This window comes from Bos grunniens, chromosome 15 (genome assembly GCF_055505025.1).
Source record: "Bos grunniens cultivar Pamir isolate PY7600 chromosome 15, Bosgru_T2T1.0, whole genome shotgun sequence".
In the NCBI taxonomy this organism is placed as follows: domain Eukaryota; kingdom Metazoa; phylum Chordata; class Mammalia; order Artiodactyla; family Bovidae; genus Bos; species Bos grunniens.
Genome location: NC_141179.1, coordinates 57,657,959 through 57,676,319, shown reverse-complemented (window position 1 = coordinate 57,676,319; position 18,361 = coordinate 57,657,959). Strand labels below are relative to the sequence as shown.

Below are 18,361 nucleotides of genomic sequence, written 5' to 3'. Positions count from 1 at the left end.
TAAAATACAAACAAACAAAAACCAAGATTCTCCAAGCTTAAGAAAATCAATTAGTATGTTAATGCAGAGAGCTTGATGTAATGGAAGGATAACTAATATTAGCTCCATAAAAGCCAAGTTTAAATTCTGGTTATGCCATTTATTAGCTGAGTGGCAGTGAGTCAGTTCCTTAATATGAAAATTTGGGGTAATAAAATCTTTTCATTCCAAGGATTAAACAGAATAATCTAAAGTGAAGAGGTACAAAAGAGCCTCTTGATGAAGGTAAAAGAGGAGAGTGAAAAAGCTGGCTTAAAACTCAACATTAAAAAACTAAGATCATGGCATCCAGTCCTATCATTTCATGGTAAATAGATGGGGAAACAATGGAAACAGTGACAGACTTTATTTTCTTAGGCTCCAAAATCAATGCAGATGGTAACTGCCACTATAAAATGAAAAGATGCTTGCTCCTTGGAAGAAAATCTATGACAAAACTAGACAGTGTACTAAAAAGCAGAGACATCACTTTGCCAACAAAGGTCCATCTAGTCAAAGCTATGGTTTTTCCAGTAGTCATGTATGGATGTGAGAGTTGGACCATAAAAAGGGCAGAGCGCCGAAGAATTGATGCTTTCAAACCGTGGTGCTGGAAAAGACTCTTGAGAGTCTCTTGGACTGCAAGGAGATCAAACCAGTCAATCCTAAAGGAAATGAATCCTGAATATTCATTGTAAGGACTGATGCTGAAGCTGAAACTCCATCCTTTGGCTACCTGATGTGAATTGCTAAATCACTGGAAAAGACCCTGATGCTCGTAAAGATTAAGAGCAGGAAGAGAAGGGGGCAACAGAGGTTGAGATGGTTGGAAGGCATCATCCACTCAATGGACATGAGTTTGAGCAAACTCTGGGAGATAGTGAAGGACAGGGAAGCCTGGCGTGCTGCAGTCCATGGGGTTGCAAAGAAATGTACATGACTGAGCGACTGAAGGACAATAACAAAATGTGACTTGTACACATAAATATTGAAGAATTATATATTTCCTTCCTTTGGTTTTTCTTAAATTCACAACTCAAATATTTAGAATCAGCAAAACAAATTATGTAATTTGGAACAAACAAAAAAACCTTATCTTCCCTTTTAAAGCCTAAGTGGGGAAGAAACAATGTAATTACCTTAAGTATGCCAATGTACAATTTAAAATTTAATCTAAATATCTCTTTTCCAATCACCAATAATATGATTTATGATAAAAACTTTTGTTGAGTCAAGTGGGAATCCAGTAAGTCTTCTAAATGTTGCTAGTAAACCAGCACCAGCTCAAAACAAAAGAGACTGATCAATATAGGAGGCTACTAAGATTGCAACATAAACTTTAGAGCCATCTCTGGAAGTGTAATTTTAATAACCAAGTTATTCCATCTCAGCCATTTTTCTTTATTATAATACTATTTTATTTCATTATGTTGTTACATTGTATTATAACTGCCTAAGCATCTGGAAACGGATGGTGAAACTTTTGAACAATTTTCAGTATGTGTGAGTGATCATATTAGTGATCACTTACTTTCAACTATGTAACCTTCCCATTCATTACTAATGTCAGCATGTTTTAGGACTGCCAGAGTAGCTGAGGCTGAAGATTAAAACAACAGTTATTAGGTTCAAGATGGTGGCATAGGAAGATGCTGGACCCACCTCTTTCTGGGGTAGTTACATATGCATCAGTTTCTTCTGAGAAAGAGCTGTAAACCAGATGAACTGCTCCTCCATGACAAAAGATAAAAGGACCACATCAAGAAAGGTAGGAGAGACCATATTTGACAGTCCTTCCAAAACCCCACTCTCAGCGTAATGACACACAACAGGGAGGGATCTCCTCAGTTCAGTATTTTTCTCAGAGGAGCAAGGGATTTGTGCCTTACATGAGGCACCCCAGCCTTGGATCTGCACCAGAAGACAAGGCCCCAAAATACCTGGCAAGGAAATAAATGGGAAGACATTCAAAGGACCCAAGGGACATATGGAACTGAGATTCACCTTTTAAAGGGCTTGCATGTGGTCTCATTCATGCCAGCAGCAGTTTAAAAAGTGCCTAGACTATATGTGAAGGAGATTCACTTGCTAATTTTAAAGCATCTGCAGAAAGGGCAGGAGACAGTTGAAACTCTCTCCAGAGACAGAGGTGTTAGTGGACACCATTTTTGCACTCTCTACCCATCCTGATAGCACAAGTGCAAGTGTCAGTCACTCAGTTCTGTCTGACTCTGTGACCCCATGGACTGTCTATGGAATTCTCCAGGCAAGAATACTGGAGTGGCTTCCCAACCCAGAGATCGAACTCATGTCTCTTGTGTCTCCTGCATTGCAGGCAGATTCCTTACCATCTGAGCTACCAGAGAAGCTAGCACAAGCAGGCAAGCTAAACCCTCTTGCTGCCCTGCTAGGACAGGTGGGGAAAGCAGCCTCTGCACTGTCTCACTGCCTTGCTGAAAGTAAAAAGCTCATGCAGTGTGACACTCCCTCGCCTGCTGTCTGGGAGCAGGAAACAAGAGCATTCTCCCCTTGTAGTTCAATGATGGTCTTTAGTGTTATGCATTTTTGCTTTGTGGTTATCAAGAGGCTCAAATATAACATCCCAGGATAGCAACTTAAATGTGAACATGTTTCAAAGCTCTTCAAGGAACTCTCGTATGGCATCACTGAGACCTACAGGCAAACACAGTCAAGGCATTTTCCTGCAATACTGCCCAGCTTACAGCTGACTCAGGAAAGCCAACAGGAACACTGGTGGTATTTATTGATCAGGTAACCCTGGCAGCCAAAGAGGCTGGTTTCTGGTCTCCACCAGACTGTGACAATCAGAGACAATTCTTGGCAGGCTACTACCCTCAGAGCAATGCACAGATCACAGACTGAAACACATCCCCACTTTCCTGTGAAAAGCCTATTTATTTATGTTGGAGCTTCAGCCTGAGGGATAGGCTTAAGTTTTCCCACACATCTAGAGTCTATGGAGGTACTTCCAACCTAGTAGAGAGATAGCATCCTATGCAACCCCTTTGCCTCACTTCACCTTGATAATAGCTTACACACTGATCTGGAGCTCTGATTTTTGTTAACAGTCTCCCAAGGCCACCCTCACATTTCCTGTCTGAAGACTGTAGGGTTTGGGATTGCAGCCCCACAGAAACTGTACTTATTTGCATACTTTAACAGAGCTGTCTGAGGCCATGGTCTCCAGTCAACCTGAAACTAGGTGCTAAGTGAGATTTCTTCCCTTGGAGACAACAGGTAAGTAAGAATCTCACTGGCAAAAACAAATACAGAGAAAAGGTAGTGAATTAATCACTTATAAATCTAGTAAGGAAGTTAAAAGACAAAAGTAGTAAAATCAACTAAAATGACAAAAATCAGTTTAGAAATACATAAAATGAAAAGATACAAAATTTGACATAAAAAACACAAACTGGAGTAAAAATGTAGAGGTTTGGTGCTGGTAAAGATCCAGACCCAGTCTTTTTTACAATTTTTTATTTTGTATTGGGGTATAGCTGATTAACTTCCCATGTGGCTCAGATGGTAAAGAATCTGCCTGCAATGCAGGAGACCCTGGTTCTATCCCTGGGTTGGGAAGTTCCCCTAGAGAAGGGCATGGCAATCCACTCCAGTATACTTGTTTGGAAAATTCCATGGACAGATGAGCCTGGCAGGCTACAGTCCATAGTGTCGCAAAGAATCAGACACGACTGAGTTACTAAAACAATACACATAGCCATTTTACAATGCTGTGATAGTTTCAGGGGAACAGTGAAGGGACATACATACACACGTAGAAGACCCAGATTTACTGGTTCTTTGCTGTTCTTTTGTTGTCTGCTTCTCCCTAACAGTATCAGTGTTCTAAAGTCCTGACACTAACCAGTCACAGCACAGGTACTGCTGGAGCTATACTGAGTCAACCCCCCAACTGAGGAAATTCTGTGGATAAACTACTTTCCATTGTGTCAATGTGTTGGCGTTTATTCTACCCACATCTATCTTTCCATATATTCACCCAGTCAATCATCATTTATCTATCTATCTGTCACTGAAAACACGGTGCATGCTGGGCAACACGAATGGGACAGATATAAATAGCAATTGTTATCTAGCAAAATGAGTATGCATGGAAAGTAGAAAGAAAGTGAAGTCGCTTGGTCGTGTCCAACTCTTTGCAACACCATGGACTGTAGCCTGCCAGGCTCCTCCATTCCTGGGATTTTCCAGGCAAGAATACTGGAGCAGGTTGCCATTTCCTTTTCCAGGGGATCTTCTCGACCCAGGGATCAAACCAAGGTCTCCCGCATTGTAGGCAGACTCTACCGTTTGAGCCACCGGAGAATCCAAAACTGAAAGTCGCTTAGTTGTGTCCAGCTCTTTGTGACCCCGTGGACTGTAGCCTGCCAGGCTCCTCTGTCCATGGACTTCTCCAGGCCAGAATACTGGAGTGGGTAGCCATTCCCTTCTCTAGGGGCTCTTCCCAGTGCAGGGACTGAACCCAGGTCTTCCACATTGCAGGCAGATTCTTTACCTTCTGAGCCACCAGGGAAGACCAAGTATACATAAAGCCATATTCAAAGTGCTATAAGAATAGAAAGAAAGCCTCATCTCAACTTCTGAATGTTAGGGAGGACTTCACAGAAGGGTAATGTTAGAAAGTCATACTCTTCCTACTTAAGGAGAATGATGACTATCAGTTCTTTAAATGCTCTCCCAGAAGGTTTGTCAACCCAAATGAAAAAGAGGAACATAATCAGATTAGGTCGTCAGTGAGAAAACTAACACAGTAATGATTTCTAACAAATGAGGAAAATCACACTGAGGGATCACATAACGGTGAGAAAAGTAATGGGCGAATCCTACAGCAAACTCTCCAAAGATATGCATGTCAATAGCCTCTGTGTCGTTTATCCGTTTTTTCGGATTCTAAATATATTATTGGAGCCCCTACTATGTGCCAAATAACGTTCTTGATTCTGGGCTACAGGAATCAAGAAAGTTAACAAAGCCTCTATGTTCTGGAAACAGAAAGAGAAAGAAAAAAAAAACCCACAGAATTTCAGGTAATGCTGCTGCTAAGTCGCTTCAGTCGTGTCCGACTCTGTGTGACCTCATGGACGGCAGCCCACCAGGCTCCCCCGTCCCTGGGATTCTCCAGGCAAGAACACTGGAGTGGGTTGCCATTTCCTTCTCCAATGCATGAAAATGAAAAGTGAAAGTGAAGTCGCTCAGTTGTGTCCAACTCTTAGCGACCCCATGGACTGCAGCCCACCAGGCTCCTCCGTCCATGGGATTTTCCAGGCAAGAGTACTGGAGTGGGGTGCCATTGCCTTCTCCGATTTCAGGTAATACTTTCTATGTATTAAAAAGAAGAATAAATCAAGATTAGAGCACATAAAGTGAAGTTTGTGTGAATCTGGTTTCTTTCGATGGAAGGCCCTGGGATCAGAACAATAGGGAACAGAAGGTTGAATTGGCTACAGCATTGGCTTCCCAGGTGGCTCAGTGGTAAAGAATCTGCCTGTTACCATGCAAGAGATATAGGAGACATGGGTTCAATCCCTGGGTCCAGAAGATCCCCTGGAAAAAGAAATGGCAACTCACTGCAGTATTTTTGCTTGGGAAATCCCATGGACAGAGGAGCCTGGTGGCTACTCCATGGGGTCACAAAAGAGCCAGACATGACTGAGCAACTGAAAAACAAGGGGGAAGAGGCAATAGGAAATGGCCATGCCCAGATACCTCATACAGCCTCTGAAAGCCAAGTAGGAGGTTTACATTTTAAGTGTAATGAGAAAGCTGGAGGAATATGAGGAGAAAAACGATGAGATTTAATTTCTTTTATTAAAGCTTCCTATAATTGCTGTGTAGAAAATAGATTATAAGGAAGCATGAGGTGGAGCAGAGAGACCAATTAGGAGGTTATTACACTATCTCCCAAGAAATGGTGGCAGAGTGGATTACGTTGTAGAGCACTTGTAGCAGCAAATGGTGAGCAGTGTTACATTCTGAATGTAACTTGAAAAGTGAGACAAGATGACTTATGTAATGTGCTTAATAAAAAGCTGGAAAGATTTGCAGTGACTGTGAGGCTTTCAAAACTAGAGAACAATGTCTTTCCCTGTAATTCCATTTTTTTTTCTGTAATTGTAAGTAAATTGATAACATCAGTGGAAAAGTTATTTTTATACCATTTTAACATGAAACTGTTGGAAAAAATGATGAAAATTAGTGGAGATTAATATTGCAGAAAGACAGCAAAATCATTACATACATACATCATTACATTTGAACATAACTGTTTGGAGAAATAAGATCAACAAACAAGCCATTAAGCTGAACTATGAAACTTGTAGAAAGCCAATGCCTTGATTATCTAACACAAACCCCTTCCTGAGGGAGTCATTTCATAACACTGGCAAAATGTTGATTGCACAAGATTAGGAAGATGAATATTTTGGTGGGTTGGACCCAAAGTATATTGGTCTTAATTAGCCCTGCTTATCTCACTTCAAAGTTACCTGATTTTACTGCAGCGTGGGCAAGGGTAGAATGAGGCATTAGTTACTTGTTGATTGGATTGCTCTGTCTTTGCCATTTTCTCGTACACTAACAAGAAAAGAAGGGTGAGCAATAGTAGCAGGACTTCCAGGATTGATGAGCAAGATTGCCGGCACACTATGATTTCACGTTCACTGTTACATGGATCAGTACTTCCCAGAACAATTGTGTGTGTGTCTATGTAGCTATGTGGCTGGGGGAGAATGGTTTATGCAATGAAATGGTGCCCTGGCTGCTCTATGAAAAGAAGAATTAAAAGTCCAGAGACAACAATTAGAAGAATAAATGAAGAAAACACAGCAACAAAATCCCAACCTCCCAACCTGATTAGTTTCCTTTAATCAATCATCTCCCAAATATATTTCACCATGCAATGTTACTCCTCCATCTTTTGCTGCTCCCAGCCTGATACTTATTAATATCTTGCAGAGCTGGTGTTCCCTGGGTTTCACTAACCACTTGTCATCTTAAATGCCTGTGTCGCTATTGTGTTGATTAAGAGAGGAGATAAGAGATGAAGGTTTCCTGGGTTGAAACCTCTGTTCTCTTTGGCTACTGCTGCTAAGTCACTTCAGTCGTGTCCGACTCTGTGTGATCCCATAGAGCCCACCAGGCTCCCCCGTCCCTGGGATTCTCCAGGCAAGAACACGAGTGGGTTGCCATTTCCTTCTCCAATGCATGAAAGCAAAAAGTGAAAGTGAAGTCGCTCAGTCATGTCCCACTCTTAGCAACCCCATGGACTGCAGCCTACCAGGCTCCTCCGTCCATGGGATTTTCCAGGCAAGAGTACTGGAGTGGGCTGCCATTGCCTTCTCCATTGGCTAGTTAGATGATTTTTGTAAGTTAACTTGCCTCTTGGTGAATCAGGTTCCTCATTTGTAAAAATAAGATGATAATAACACCAACCCAAAGGACTGTTAAGAAAAATAAGATAACAGAGGCAGGGAGGTGTGCATGTGAGTTCAGTAAATTATTGTTATTCCAGTATGCCATCAGGGTCACATTTTGGTGATAACATAAAGAGATGGTTCAGTTCAGTTCAGTCGCTCAGTCATGTCCAACTCTTTGTGACCCCATGAATCATAGCACACCAGGCCTCCCTGTCCATCACCAATTCCTGGAGTCCACCCAAACCCATGTCCATCAAGTTGGTGATGCCATCCAACCATCTCATCCTCAGTCATCCCCTTCTCCTCTTGCCCTCAATCTTTCCCAGCATCAGGGTCTTTTCAAATGAGTCAGCTCTTCACATCAGGTAGCCAAAGCACTGGAGTTTCAGCTTCAACATCAGTCCTTCCAATGAACACCCAGGACTGATCTCCTTTAGGATGGACTGGTTGGATCTCCTTGCAGTCCAAGGGACTCTCAAGAGTCTTATCCAACACCACAATTCAAAAGCATCAATTCTTCAGTGCTCAGCCTTCTTTATAGTCCAACTCTCACATCCATACATGACCACTAGAAAAACCATAGCCTTGTCTAGATGGACCTTTGTTGGCAAAGTAATGTCTCTGCTTTTCAATATGCTGTCTAGGTTGGTCATAACTTTCCTTCCAAGGAGTAAGTGTCTTTTAATTTCACAGCTGCAATCACCATCTGCAGTGATTTTGGAGCCTAGAAAAATAAAATCAGCCACTGAAAGTGAAAGAGGAGAGTGAAAAAGTTGACTTAAAACTCGACATTCAGAAAACTAAGATCATGGTATCTGGTCCCATTACTTTATGGAAAATAGATGGGGAAATAATGGAAACAGTGATAGACTTTTTGGTGGGGGGACTCCAAAAGCACTGCAGATGGTGATTGCAGCCATGAAATTAAGATGCTTGCTCCTTGGAAGAAAAGCTATGACCAACCTAGACAGCATATTAAAAAGCAGAGGCAGTACTTTGCCAACAAAGGTCTGTCTAGTCAAAGCTTTGGTTTTTCCAGTAGTCATGTATGGATATGAGAGTTGGACCGTATAGAAAGCTGAGCTCCAAAGAATTGATGCTTTTGAACTGTGGTTTTGGAGAAGACTCTTGAGAGTCCCTTGGACTGCAAGGAGATCAAACCAGTCCATCCTAATAAAATTAGTCCTGAATATTCATTGGAAGGACTGATACTGAAGCTGAAACTCCAATACTTTGGCCACCTGATGGAAAGAATTGACTCACTGGAAAATACCCTGATGCTGGGAAAGATTGAAGGCAGAAAGAGAAGGGGATGACAGAGGATGAGATGATTGGATGGCATCACTGACTCAGTGGACATAAGTTTGAGTAAACTCCTGGAGTTGGTGATAGACAAGGAGGCCTGGCATGCCGCAGCCCATGGGATCGCAAGGAGTCAAACACGACTGAGTGACTGAACTGAACTGAACTGAATAGCTTTTTTGAACAGGGAGAAATATGTCTTCAGTGAAACACTGACCACATCCACGTAACTCTGCCATAGCCTCAACATTTTTATGGGGCAGTTCAAAGTAGTTTACTCTAAAAAAATGAAAAGCCATTAATTAGAAACATCAGTAGGGTTCCAAAAATTGTACTAGAGCCTATTAGTATGGAGTATGGAAACTCCAATGCATTAACCAACTCAACATTAGAAGCTAGTAATCTGCATGCTAGATGCAAAATTAGAGAATATAACTTAACTGAATTTAAAAGACAGCATGTATTATTAAATACTCATGATTCATGAAGTTACAGTTTTTCCATATTTGACATTGTTTTACTTGACCTCCTCTCAAACATGATAAAGACATACCAGCTACAGATATTCAGCCAACTTTGAAAGAGCATTTCACAGCCAAGTTTTATATCTAGCTAGGCCCCTGGAATGCCAGGTGATACTACAGTCAGCTGGAGCTTCATTCCTGGCTTCATGATAGAGGTGAACATGTACCTCCGGTGTGATGTCTTAACCCCTTCAGAAGCTCTGATGTTTCTCTAAACTGAATGAATGATAGGCTGATGCTGGGAGATGCAAAAATAATGGGTATGAGTTACAAATTCCTGGAGAGATATAAACACAAGTCAAATGTGTCAAATGACTGAGATACTTGAATGGTGAGAAGGGGAAAAAAAGGAGTCTGGGCATCTAATTACATTATGCAGTAGAGGAAATGTTAATATTTGGATTGGCAAACTGTCAAAAATAAGATTCCTGGAATTGAATAGAAAGGTTTACATGACTGGAGTCATTGTTAGGCTCCTAGTAGTACCTTGGGAGAATTATTAATGAAGGGTTCTATGCAAACTGTAACACCTGCATGGATATTTTGAACAAGATTTTTGTTCTGTTTTTGTTTTCTTATCAGAAAACAACTAACACAAGTAACCTCTTTCAGGACTAATTACTTTTTATGGGAAAGACCTTTGCACTCTGAGCATATCTGTTCTGATGAAATGCTCTTCTCGATATTGTATGTGAAATGAACCTGCTGGTGGCTGTCTTCCTTTAATTAGGAAACTTAATAAGCCAACCTTGTGTCTAAGCCACACACACACAAAGAGGTATTATTTAAAAAAACACGACTAATTCACATTCAGAGTGCTATTATAAATAACACAGCTCATCCTTTAAACAAATTATGAAAAAGTGTCTCAGCGAAGTCTTCAGAGAGAGATCAATATACATGTTGTAGGCTAGACATGCTTAATTCTGGCTATATTTAATATTTATCTGGGGAACAGTTAAACGTATGGATCCTGATTTCTATCCTTAGATCAATTAAAACTGACTCTCTGGAGGTGGGTCCCGGAAGTTTTGAAAGCTCTAGGTGACTTGAGAATGCCTGATGCAGGCAATGCAGCCAGGCCACCAGTGTGTGCACTACTGAAAATTCATGGCTCGGGTTCCACGGATTACAAATAAATTCAGTCTGAGGTTATAAAATACTTGTTGGGGCAGACCCACGTGTTGGGGTATCACTCTTTGATAAAACTCTGACTTCATTTTATTTCTATTCAATTTATGAAGGAAAGGCCCTTGTTTTAAGGCATTGCTCGTAGGCAAGTCCAACGAGTATGAATCCGAATATGAATCTCATTCAAATGAAGCAAACTTGCATTGTAACTGCAAAAGGCAAAACAGTATATTGAGTATAATTGTCTCTGTTATAAAAAAAATAAATAAAAATTATACTGTCTACTAATGGAGGATCAGGACAGAATCTTTCAGTACCACCGTTATTCCAAATGTTATCAACCAGTTCCAAATATCAGTTTTGAAAACTATGCATAGAGTTGTGTGCTATTTTGACTGAAATATGAGCTTTTTTCTCAACTTATAAAAAGTTTTGATGTCAGTATTTTTCTTTACATATTCTTACTATATAATATTTGTATTTATCTTCCTTAGAGAAAAAAGAAAATATGGACAGCAAGAAGATACATAACAACCCCAAATAACCACATGTGGAGATGATATTCATTATCAGCTGGCATAATGGTATATTTCTTTCTAGTTTTTTTCCAATATATTTTTAACTAAAATAAGAGCATTCTGCATTTACATTTGAAGAAGGAAATGGCACCCCACTCCAGTACTCTTGCCTGGAAAATCCCATGGACGGAGGAGCCTGGTAGGCTGCAGTCCATGGGGTTGCGAAGAGTTGGACACAACTGAGCGACTTCACTTTCACTTTTCACTTTCATGCATTGGAGAAGGAAATAGCAGCCCACTCCAGTGTTCTTGCCTGGAAAATCCCAGGCACAGAGGAGCCTGGCGGGCTGCCGTCTATGGGATCGCACAGAGTCGGACACGACTGAAGTGACTTAGCAGCAGCAGTAGCATTTACATTAAGCTGTTTTCCCTTCTGAGCAACATATTTCTAAACGTTCCATAATATAGTGTATTAATGAGCCTGTGATATTCTAACATGTATATATTTCACAATTTATCTACTCTCCCATTACTAAAATATTCAATTTGCTTCCATTTTTATGAATTTTTTTGTTTTATTGCTTAATTTTTTAAATAAATTTTTAAGTTTGGGGGGCTTTTTTACTGAAGTATAGTTGATTTAAAATGTTGTATTAATTTCTGCTTTACAGCGAAGGACTCAGTTATACACACACATTCTTTTTATATGCTTTCCCATTATGGTTTATCCCGAGGTCTTGAATATGGTTCCCTGTGCTATACAGTGGGACCTTGTTGCTCATCTATCCTGTATGTCATAGTTTGCATCTACTAACCACAAACTCCCAGCCCGTTCCTACCCATTCCCCTCCCCTTTGGTAAACACAAGTCTGTTCTCTAGGTCTGTGAGTCTATTTCTGTTTCACAGATAGGTTCATCTGGGCCTTATGTTAGATTCCACAGATAAGTGATACCATATGGTATATCTTCTCTTTCTGACTTGACTTCACTTAATATCATAATTCTAATAGCATCTATGTTATTAGATATCATCTGCAAATGACACTAATTTGTTCTTTTTTATGGCTGAGTTGTGTTTCATTGTATCTATGTACCATATCTTTTCTTTTTTTTTTATTTATTTTTTTAAATTTTATTTTATTTTTAAACTTTACAATATTGTATTGGTTTTGCCAAATATCGAAATGAATCTGCCACAGGTATACATGTGTTCCCCATCCTGAACCCTCCTCCCTCCTCCCTCCCCATACCCTCCCTCTGGGTCGTCCCAGTGCACCAGCCCCAAGCATCCAGTATCGTGCATCGAACCTGGACTGGCGACTCGTTCCATATATGATATTATACGTATTTCAATGCCATTCTCCCAAATCATCCCACCCTCTCCCTCTCCCACAGAGTCCAAAAGACTCTTCTATACCATATCTTTTCTATCTGTTCATCTGTCAATGGACATTTAGGTTGTCTCCATGTCTTGGCTATTGTGAATAGTGCTGCTTTGAACACAGAGAGGCATGTATCTTTTTGAATTATTGTTAATGGCTACCCACTCCAGTATTCTTGCCTGGAGAATTCCATGCACAGAGGAGCCTGGTGGGTTACAGTCCATGGGATCACAGAGTCAGACGTGACTGAGAGACTAACACTTTCTCTTTGTCCTGATACATGCTCAGGAGTGGGATTGCTGCATCAGATGGTAATTCTATTTTTAGTTTTCTGAGGAACCTCCATACTGTTTTCCATAGTGACTGTACCAACTTACATTCCTGCCAACAGTGTAGGAGGCTTCCCTTTTTTCCATACCGTCTCCAATATTTGTAGAGTTTTGCATGATGGCCATTCTGACTGGTGTGAGGTAGTATAATTTGCTTCTGTTCTTAAATTTGATAATGACTATAAATAAAAGCTGTAAGAAAAAATGTTTTTAATTTCTAATATTATTTTTCTTGGGATAACTTTTTAGATGTAAAATTGGGCACTGAGTTTCTAAAGTAAGTATTCCACAGATTTCCCCCTCTGTCCTATATGGTAAAATATCTCATCAAAGAGTCATTTATCATTAACTTGTTGATAGTGTGAAGAAGCAGAGTTCAAGGTGGCTGAATGAGTTTTCAGGCATGTTTGTTGCCCCTTCCTCTGGAGACTTCAGATAACTATTAAAAAGTAAAAATTTACCAGAGTGTTCTAGAAGGCAAAATTCTGATGGAAGTGTTAACTAATGGAGCAGCTTAGCCTAGAATATGTTCAGAGGTAAGAAGAGAGAGTGACTCTCCTTAGACAAATCCTGGAGATGTCTGGACTCAAAGATGGCAGATAAACAGAAGGAAAGAACGAAAATTGAGGGTGAAAACATGATGAGAACTGAAACAGGCAATAGAAAACAGAACAATAGAACAGGCAAACAGAAACCATTTCTCTACAGAAATTCACAGCATAAGAGAGTAATGTGGGCATTGGCACTTTAGAGTGCAGTCCTCAGCCTGACATGGGTGGCTCATCTAAGTAACAGTTCCTTAACCACTCACTGTAGCATAGATGCTTTCTGTTTCTAAGACTTGTCCTTGTATCCAGCTTTGAGTCAGTCTTTCCTAAATGTAAACAGAGGACCAAAAAATCACTAGAAATTTGAGAAAATTCTACAGCTAAAAATGATCCCTCGGAAAACAGACTAAAATTTACAACGCAAAGGAAAACTTAGGACAATAGCCAAGTGTTGTTAGAGAGATGCTGTATTTATGAACGGAGAAGGCAATGGCAAGCCACTCCAGTACTCTTGCCTAGAAAATCCCATGGATGGAGGACCCTGGTAGGCTGCAGTCCATGGGGTCGCTACAAGTCGGACGCGACTGAGCGACTTCACTTTCACTTTTCACTTTCAGGCAATGGAGAAGGAAATGGCAACCCACTCCAGTGTTCTTGCCTGGAGAATCCCAGGGACAGCAGAGCCTGGTGGGCTGCCGTCTATGGGGTCACACAGAGTCGGACACGACTGAAGCGACTTAGCAGCAGTAGCAGTATTTATGAAATATAATAGGATACTCTGAAAAAGTTATATTCTGAAAACAAAAAAACTAAGTATACATATACTGTTGCATCCCCCGCCCTGCTCCCCTCCCCAACATAAATGAAAAGAGATTTTGAGGAAAAATTCCAGGAATCTTCCTGAACCAAGGCAGAAATCAAAACTATGAGATGAGAGAAAATGTCAGGCTTTTAACTAGATTTCCCAAAAGAGAAAAAGAAGGAAAACGAAAGTGCATAGATTGTAGATAAAGTATCACAGAAGTGGAAAGGAGGCATAAGACAAATATAAAGGACAAATGATCTCTAGAGTGGGATGAACTAAAACACATACACAAATATATAAATATAATGTTGTATAATTTTATAACACAACAAAAAAAGTAAATATAATAGAAAGGTACACAGAGAAGAAAAATCAACTACAAAGGAATTTCTAACAGTAATAACAGATGTTAGATGACATTGAATTAATCACGAATTTCATAGGAAATTATTTTTAATGCAGAATTTTATAAACAAAGAAATCAATCAAATGTAAGAACCAACAGAAGTCATCTCAGATATAGAATAACTTAAAAAGATTGCATCTCACATCAATATTCACAGGTAGTTGTTTAAGGATATATTCTGAAAAAAATATGAGAATGAAAACTAAGAAAGAAGAATATGGGGGGAAATTAGAAAATGGAATTAATGCAGTAATTCAATGAAAGTCAATGGACACCACTTAAGAATTTCAGGAAGAATGAGATAAAGGATATAAAAACAAGAAGCTGAAGTATAATGGAAGTATTTAGAAAAAGGAATATTTTTCTTTTCCTGAGAAAAAATTTAGATGATCTTGGAAAATAAAACTAACAAAAGTTTGTGACATTATATAAGCAACAAAATAAACGTAATATGACATGACTTTGAGTATGTGATAGAGGGTGGGAAAGGAGAGTTTATTTGACCTTGACTCTAAGAGGATTCAAGAGTAGCATAGACGGCATGACTTGGAATTGTAGAAAAAGAAGTGATACTGCATTTTTTTATTAAAAAAATATACTATTTAAAGTTATAAATTTAATCTGAAGTGATTAAAAATTTTAAATGGCGATGTAACTGAAAAGAATGAAAGACTATACAAATGGACTAATAAGCCCTCATCTAGCACAAGAGATCAACAGATAATACTGAAATTTGATAAATCTATACATAGTAGTATAAGTTTATTTATTCATAGAGAAATGAAGGAAATTTCCAAAAGACTAACAGCAGAATTTTTTCTTTTTTCTGTTATAGAATTGTTGTTCATTTAAAACTTTCTGTGTTTGATTTACCAACTGTACATGACATACCTTAACAATACTTTAATCTTTTATTCTCATCCATCAAATGTTAAAGATTAAACATGAAATTTTTTCTTAAAAAATAATGTTTTAAATTTGAAGACAGTTTGCTTTTGGAATGGGAGAAAGGAGGAAGAAAATATCAAAAATCAACTCACCCAAGCAAAAATCACTGAGGTCGGTGAAAGAACATTTGAGCACAGAATCTTTTCTCTCTTCCTCAGTGTTAACTGGAACAACAGCAAAAAGACTTTGTAGTTTGGGGGACTAAACACATAACAATGATTAGAAAAATAACCGTGGTGACTAATATCCAAATGACTGCCAAACATGAAGAAGTGTTTTTCAGTTAACGAATTGAAATGAGAAAGACATCCATCTTACATTTTAGCACTTTGATCCTCTTGAACAATTAGCCACTTTTCTTACTGGCCATGGATGTAAGCTAACTATTTAAAATAGGCAGTACTTTCCCAATACTATTGAAAAGAGAAAATCAGAATTTTCAATTTATCTAGAGGAGGAAGCAAGCTTCAGGAATCATAAGGAAATGAGTTTTCATAACATAAAAGCTTTTAGAGATGGGTGGGGGGAAAACAAAAAAACACCCATCCACTGAATGACAAAGGGCCTGGTTGTATTTTGACTCCTAACTCTTTTGAAAAGGCGTTATCTAAAGGTATAAGGAAGGAAGGAAATATGGAGAAGGAAATGGCAACCCACTCCAGTGTTCTTGCCTGGAGGATCCCAGGGACGGGGGAGCCTGGTGGGCTGCCATCTATGGGGTCGCACAGAGTCGGACACGACTGAAGTGACTTAGCAAAGGTATAACGGCATCTCAAATGGGCAGCTGTGTGTAGTTTTGGTTGCCAGCACTTGTCCAATCACATCTTCATGCAACCAAATCTTTATTGCGTTACAGTCAGTATTATTTAAAGTTTTTGGGTCTTTTGTTTTAAGGAAACCAAGTTTATTATTGCTGACATATTTAATTACTGGTAATAAATTCTCACTAGGAATGCTAATAAGCCAGTGATTTGGGTGGCTGGTCTGTCTCCTCCCAACAGAAAGTAGGTCCATATCTGCATGGTATTGGCTACTTTTAGGGACATAAAGGGATGAACACCATCTGGCCAAGGAATGGCCTTTTGTCTAACTGGCAGGGGCAACTGTTGTCCTTCCTGTGCCAGTCTCCTTTCTGAAGACTCCATAAACACTAAGTGGAAGAAAGGAAGAGAGGGCAAGAGGGAGGGAGAGAGAGACAGAGGGTTGGAACACTACTCTTTGTAAGTTAAGCAAGAAAGTAGAGCTCACCTTGCTCTGCTTTGTCAGCGGAGATTGAGGTTACAGAAGTGGGATCCTGAGATTCACTCTCAATTGACTGGAAGAGTGAGGTAGACTGGCTCAGGCTCTTTGAGTAAGCATAGCTCTGGGCCAGGCAAGGCAAGGATCTCCGAGATGGTTTTAATGAAGTTTCTTTTGCTATCTCACTCTTGCTTATATTCATACCTGCAAATTCAAAATGGCATGTTTTAACAATAAGAAATTATCAGAAGAAATCAACAAATAATTTTAATTCTCATGATGGCTATTTCAGGAAAATACTATTGAAAAGTACCACCTGGGGATTAGAACTAAGTAAATTCTGTTTCTATATTTTCAAGGGAAGTGTTTTGAGATTTTTATCAAACAATTATGAGAAATAAACAGCTCCTCTTCCAGTTTTGAGCCTTCACTATTTGTTAAAGGGCCTGCAAAAAAGAAACTGAGGTTTAAGTTCATTTGGGGAGTTATAAGGACAACAATTTGGATTGTCTTTGGATAAATCTGTTTCAGTTTTAAAGTAGTGAAATAAATAAAACCTAATGAACTGACATTCAAATTACTCTTATTAACTGGAACCCTTCTTTTTATACCTTATCCTCCTTTCAACACATGCATAACACACTAATGGGTGAGTAAGAGGCGGAAAGAGGTAGCACATGTAGTTAGCACAAAAATCGGTCAATAGGCAGGGGTCAAGGGACAATATTCCTGTGCTCCATGTAACAGTCCCTCCCTTCACAGAGGACTGATCTGCCAGAAGAAAGAATGCCCCTAGATAGGACTCTGCCTCCATAACTGGATGTCCCTGTAACTGTATGCTCCCAGCAATGAATGACCCCATGCCCCTGCACATCCCTGTCCCCATTATTCCTCACTTCCTCACATTAATCCCAGGGCATTCCTCAGCCCTGGAATACTGCTGTGAGTATTCTGGCATATGCCTTCTTTTGCACATACTGAGTATTTCTCTAAAAGGAAACACTTAGATGTACAGTTGCTGGTTTGAAGAACATGAATATTTACGATTTGGATAAATAATGCCAAACTGATCTCCCTGAAAGCTTTATCTTTTCACACTTCCACAAATAGTACAAGATGGAATCCATTTCCTTATGAAATTTCCTGGCCAACTCTAGACAGTATCCATTGTTTTAACTTTGAATAAAATAAAAAGCCAACAAATAGAAAACTAAAAAATTGTTTTATTCTTTGTGTAACAGATTGAACATGTTTTCATATATTTCATAGCCAATTATAACTCTTCAATGACTAAGCGATTTTATGGTTTTTCTAGTGTATTGTTAGGCTTTTTCTTGTTATTTTATACGTACTTGGTATATGTGTGTATACATATACAGATAAATGGATATATTGTTCAGTCACTAAGTTGTGTCTGACTCTTTGCAACCCCATGAAATGCAGCATGCCATCCTTCTCCGGCCTTCACTATCTCCCTGAGTTTGCTCAAACTCATGTCCATTGAGTCAGTGATGCCTTTCAACCATCTTATCCTCTGTTGCCCCCTTCGCCTCTTGCCCTCAATTTCCCCCAGCATCAGGGTCTTTTCCAGTGAGTCAGCTCTTCACATCAGGTAGCCAAAATATTGGAGCTTCAGCCTCAGCATCAATCCTTCCAATGAATATTCAGGGTTGATTTCCTTTGGGATTGACTGGTTTGATCTTGCTGTCCAAGGGACTCTCAAGAGTCTTCTCCAGCATGACAGTAATTATCAT

At 39.5% G+C, this 18,361-nt stretch overlaps 1 protein-coding gene across 8 annotated transcripts in view; it reads right to left on the bottom strand.

The window, feature by feature from the left end:
- ANO3 (anoctamin 3) overlaps window positions 1-18,361 on the bottom strand; it is a 496,934-nt gene that overhangs the window by 200,156 nt on the left and 278,417 nt on the right. For 7 of the 8 annotated variants that reach the window (XM_086340919.1, XM_086340918.1, XM_086340920.1 and 4 more), the window contains 2 exons: window positions 16,617-16,811; window positions 15,461-15,532 (listed from right to left, as the gene is read on the bottom strand). The exons of the other annotated variant lie outside the window; for it this stretch is intronic. In XM_086340919.1, coding sequence (XP_086197045.1) covers window positions 15,461-15,532; window positions 16,617-16,809 — 265 coding nt within the window. In that variant the 5' untranslated portion in view covers window positions 16,810-16,811. The remainder of the gene's footprint in view (window positions 1-15,460; window positions 15,533-16,616; window positions 16,812-18,361) is intronic. 8 annotated transcript variants of the gene reach the window in all.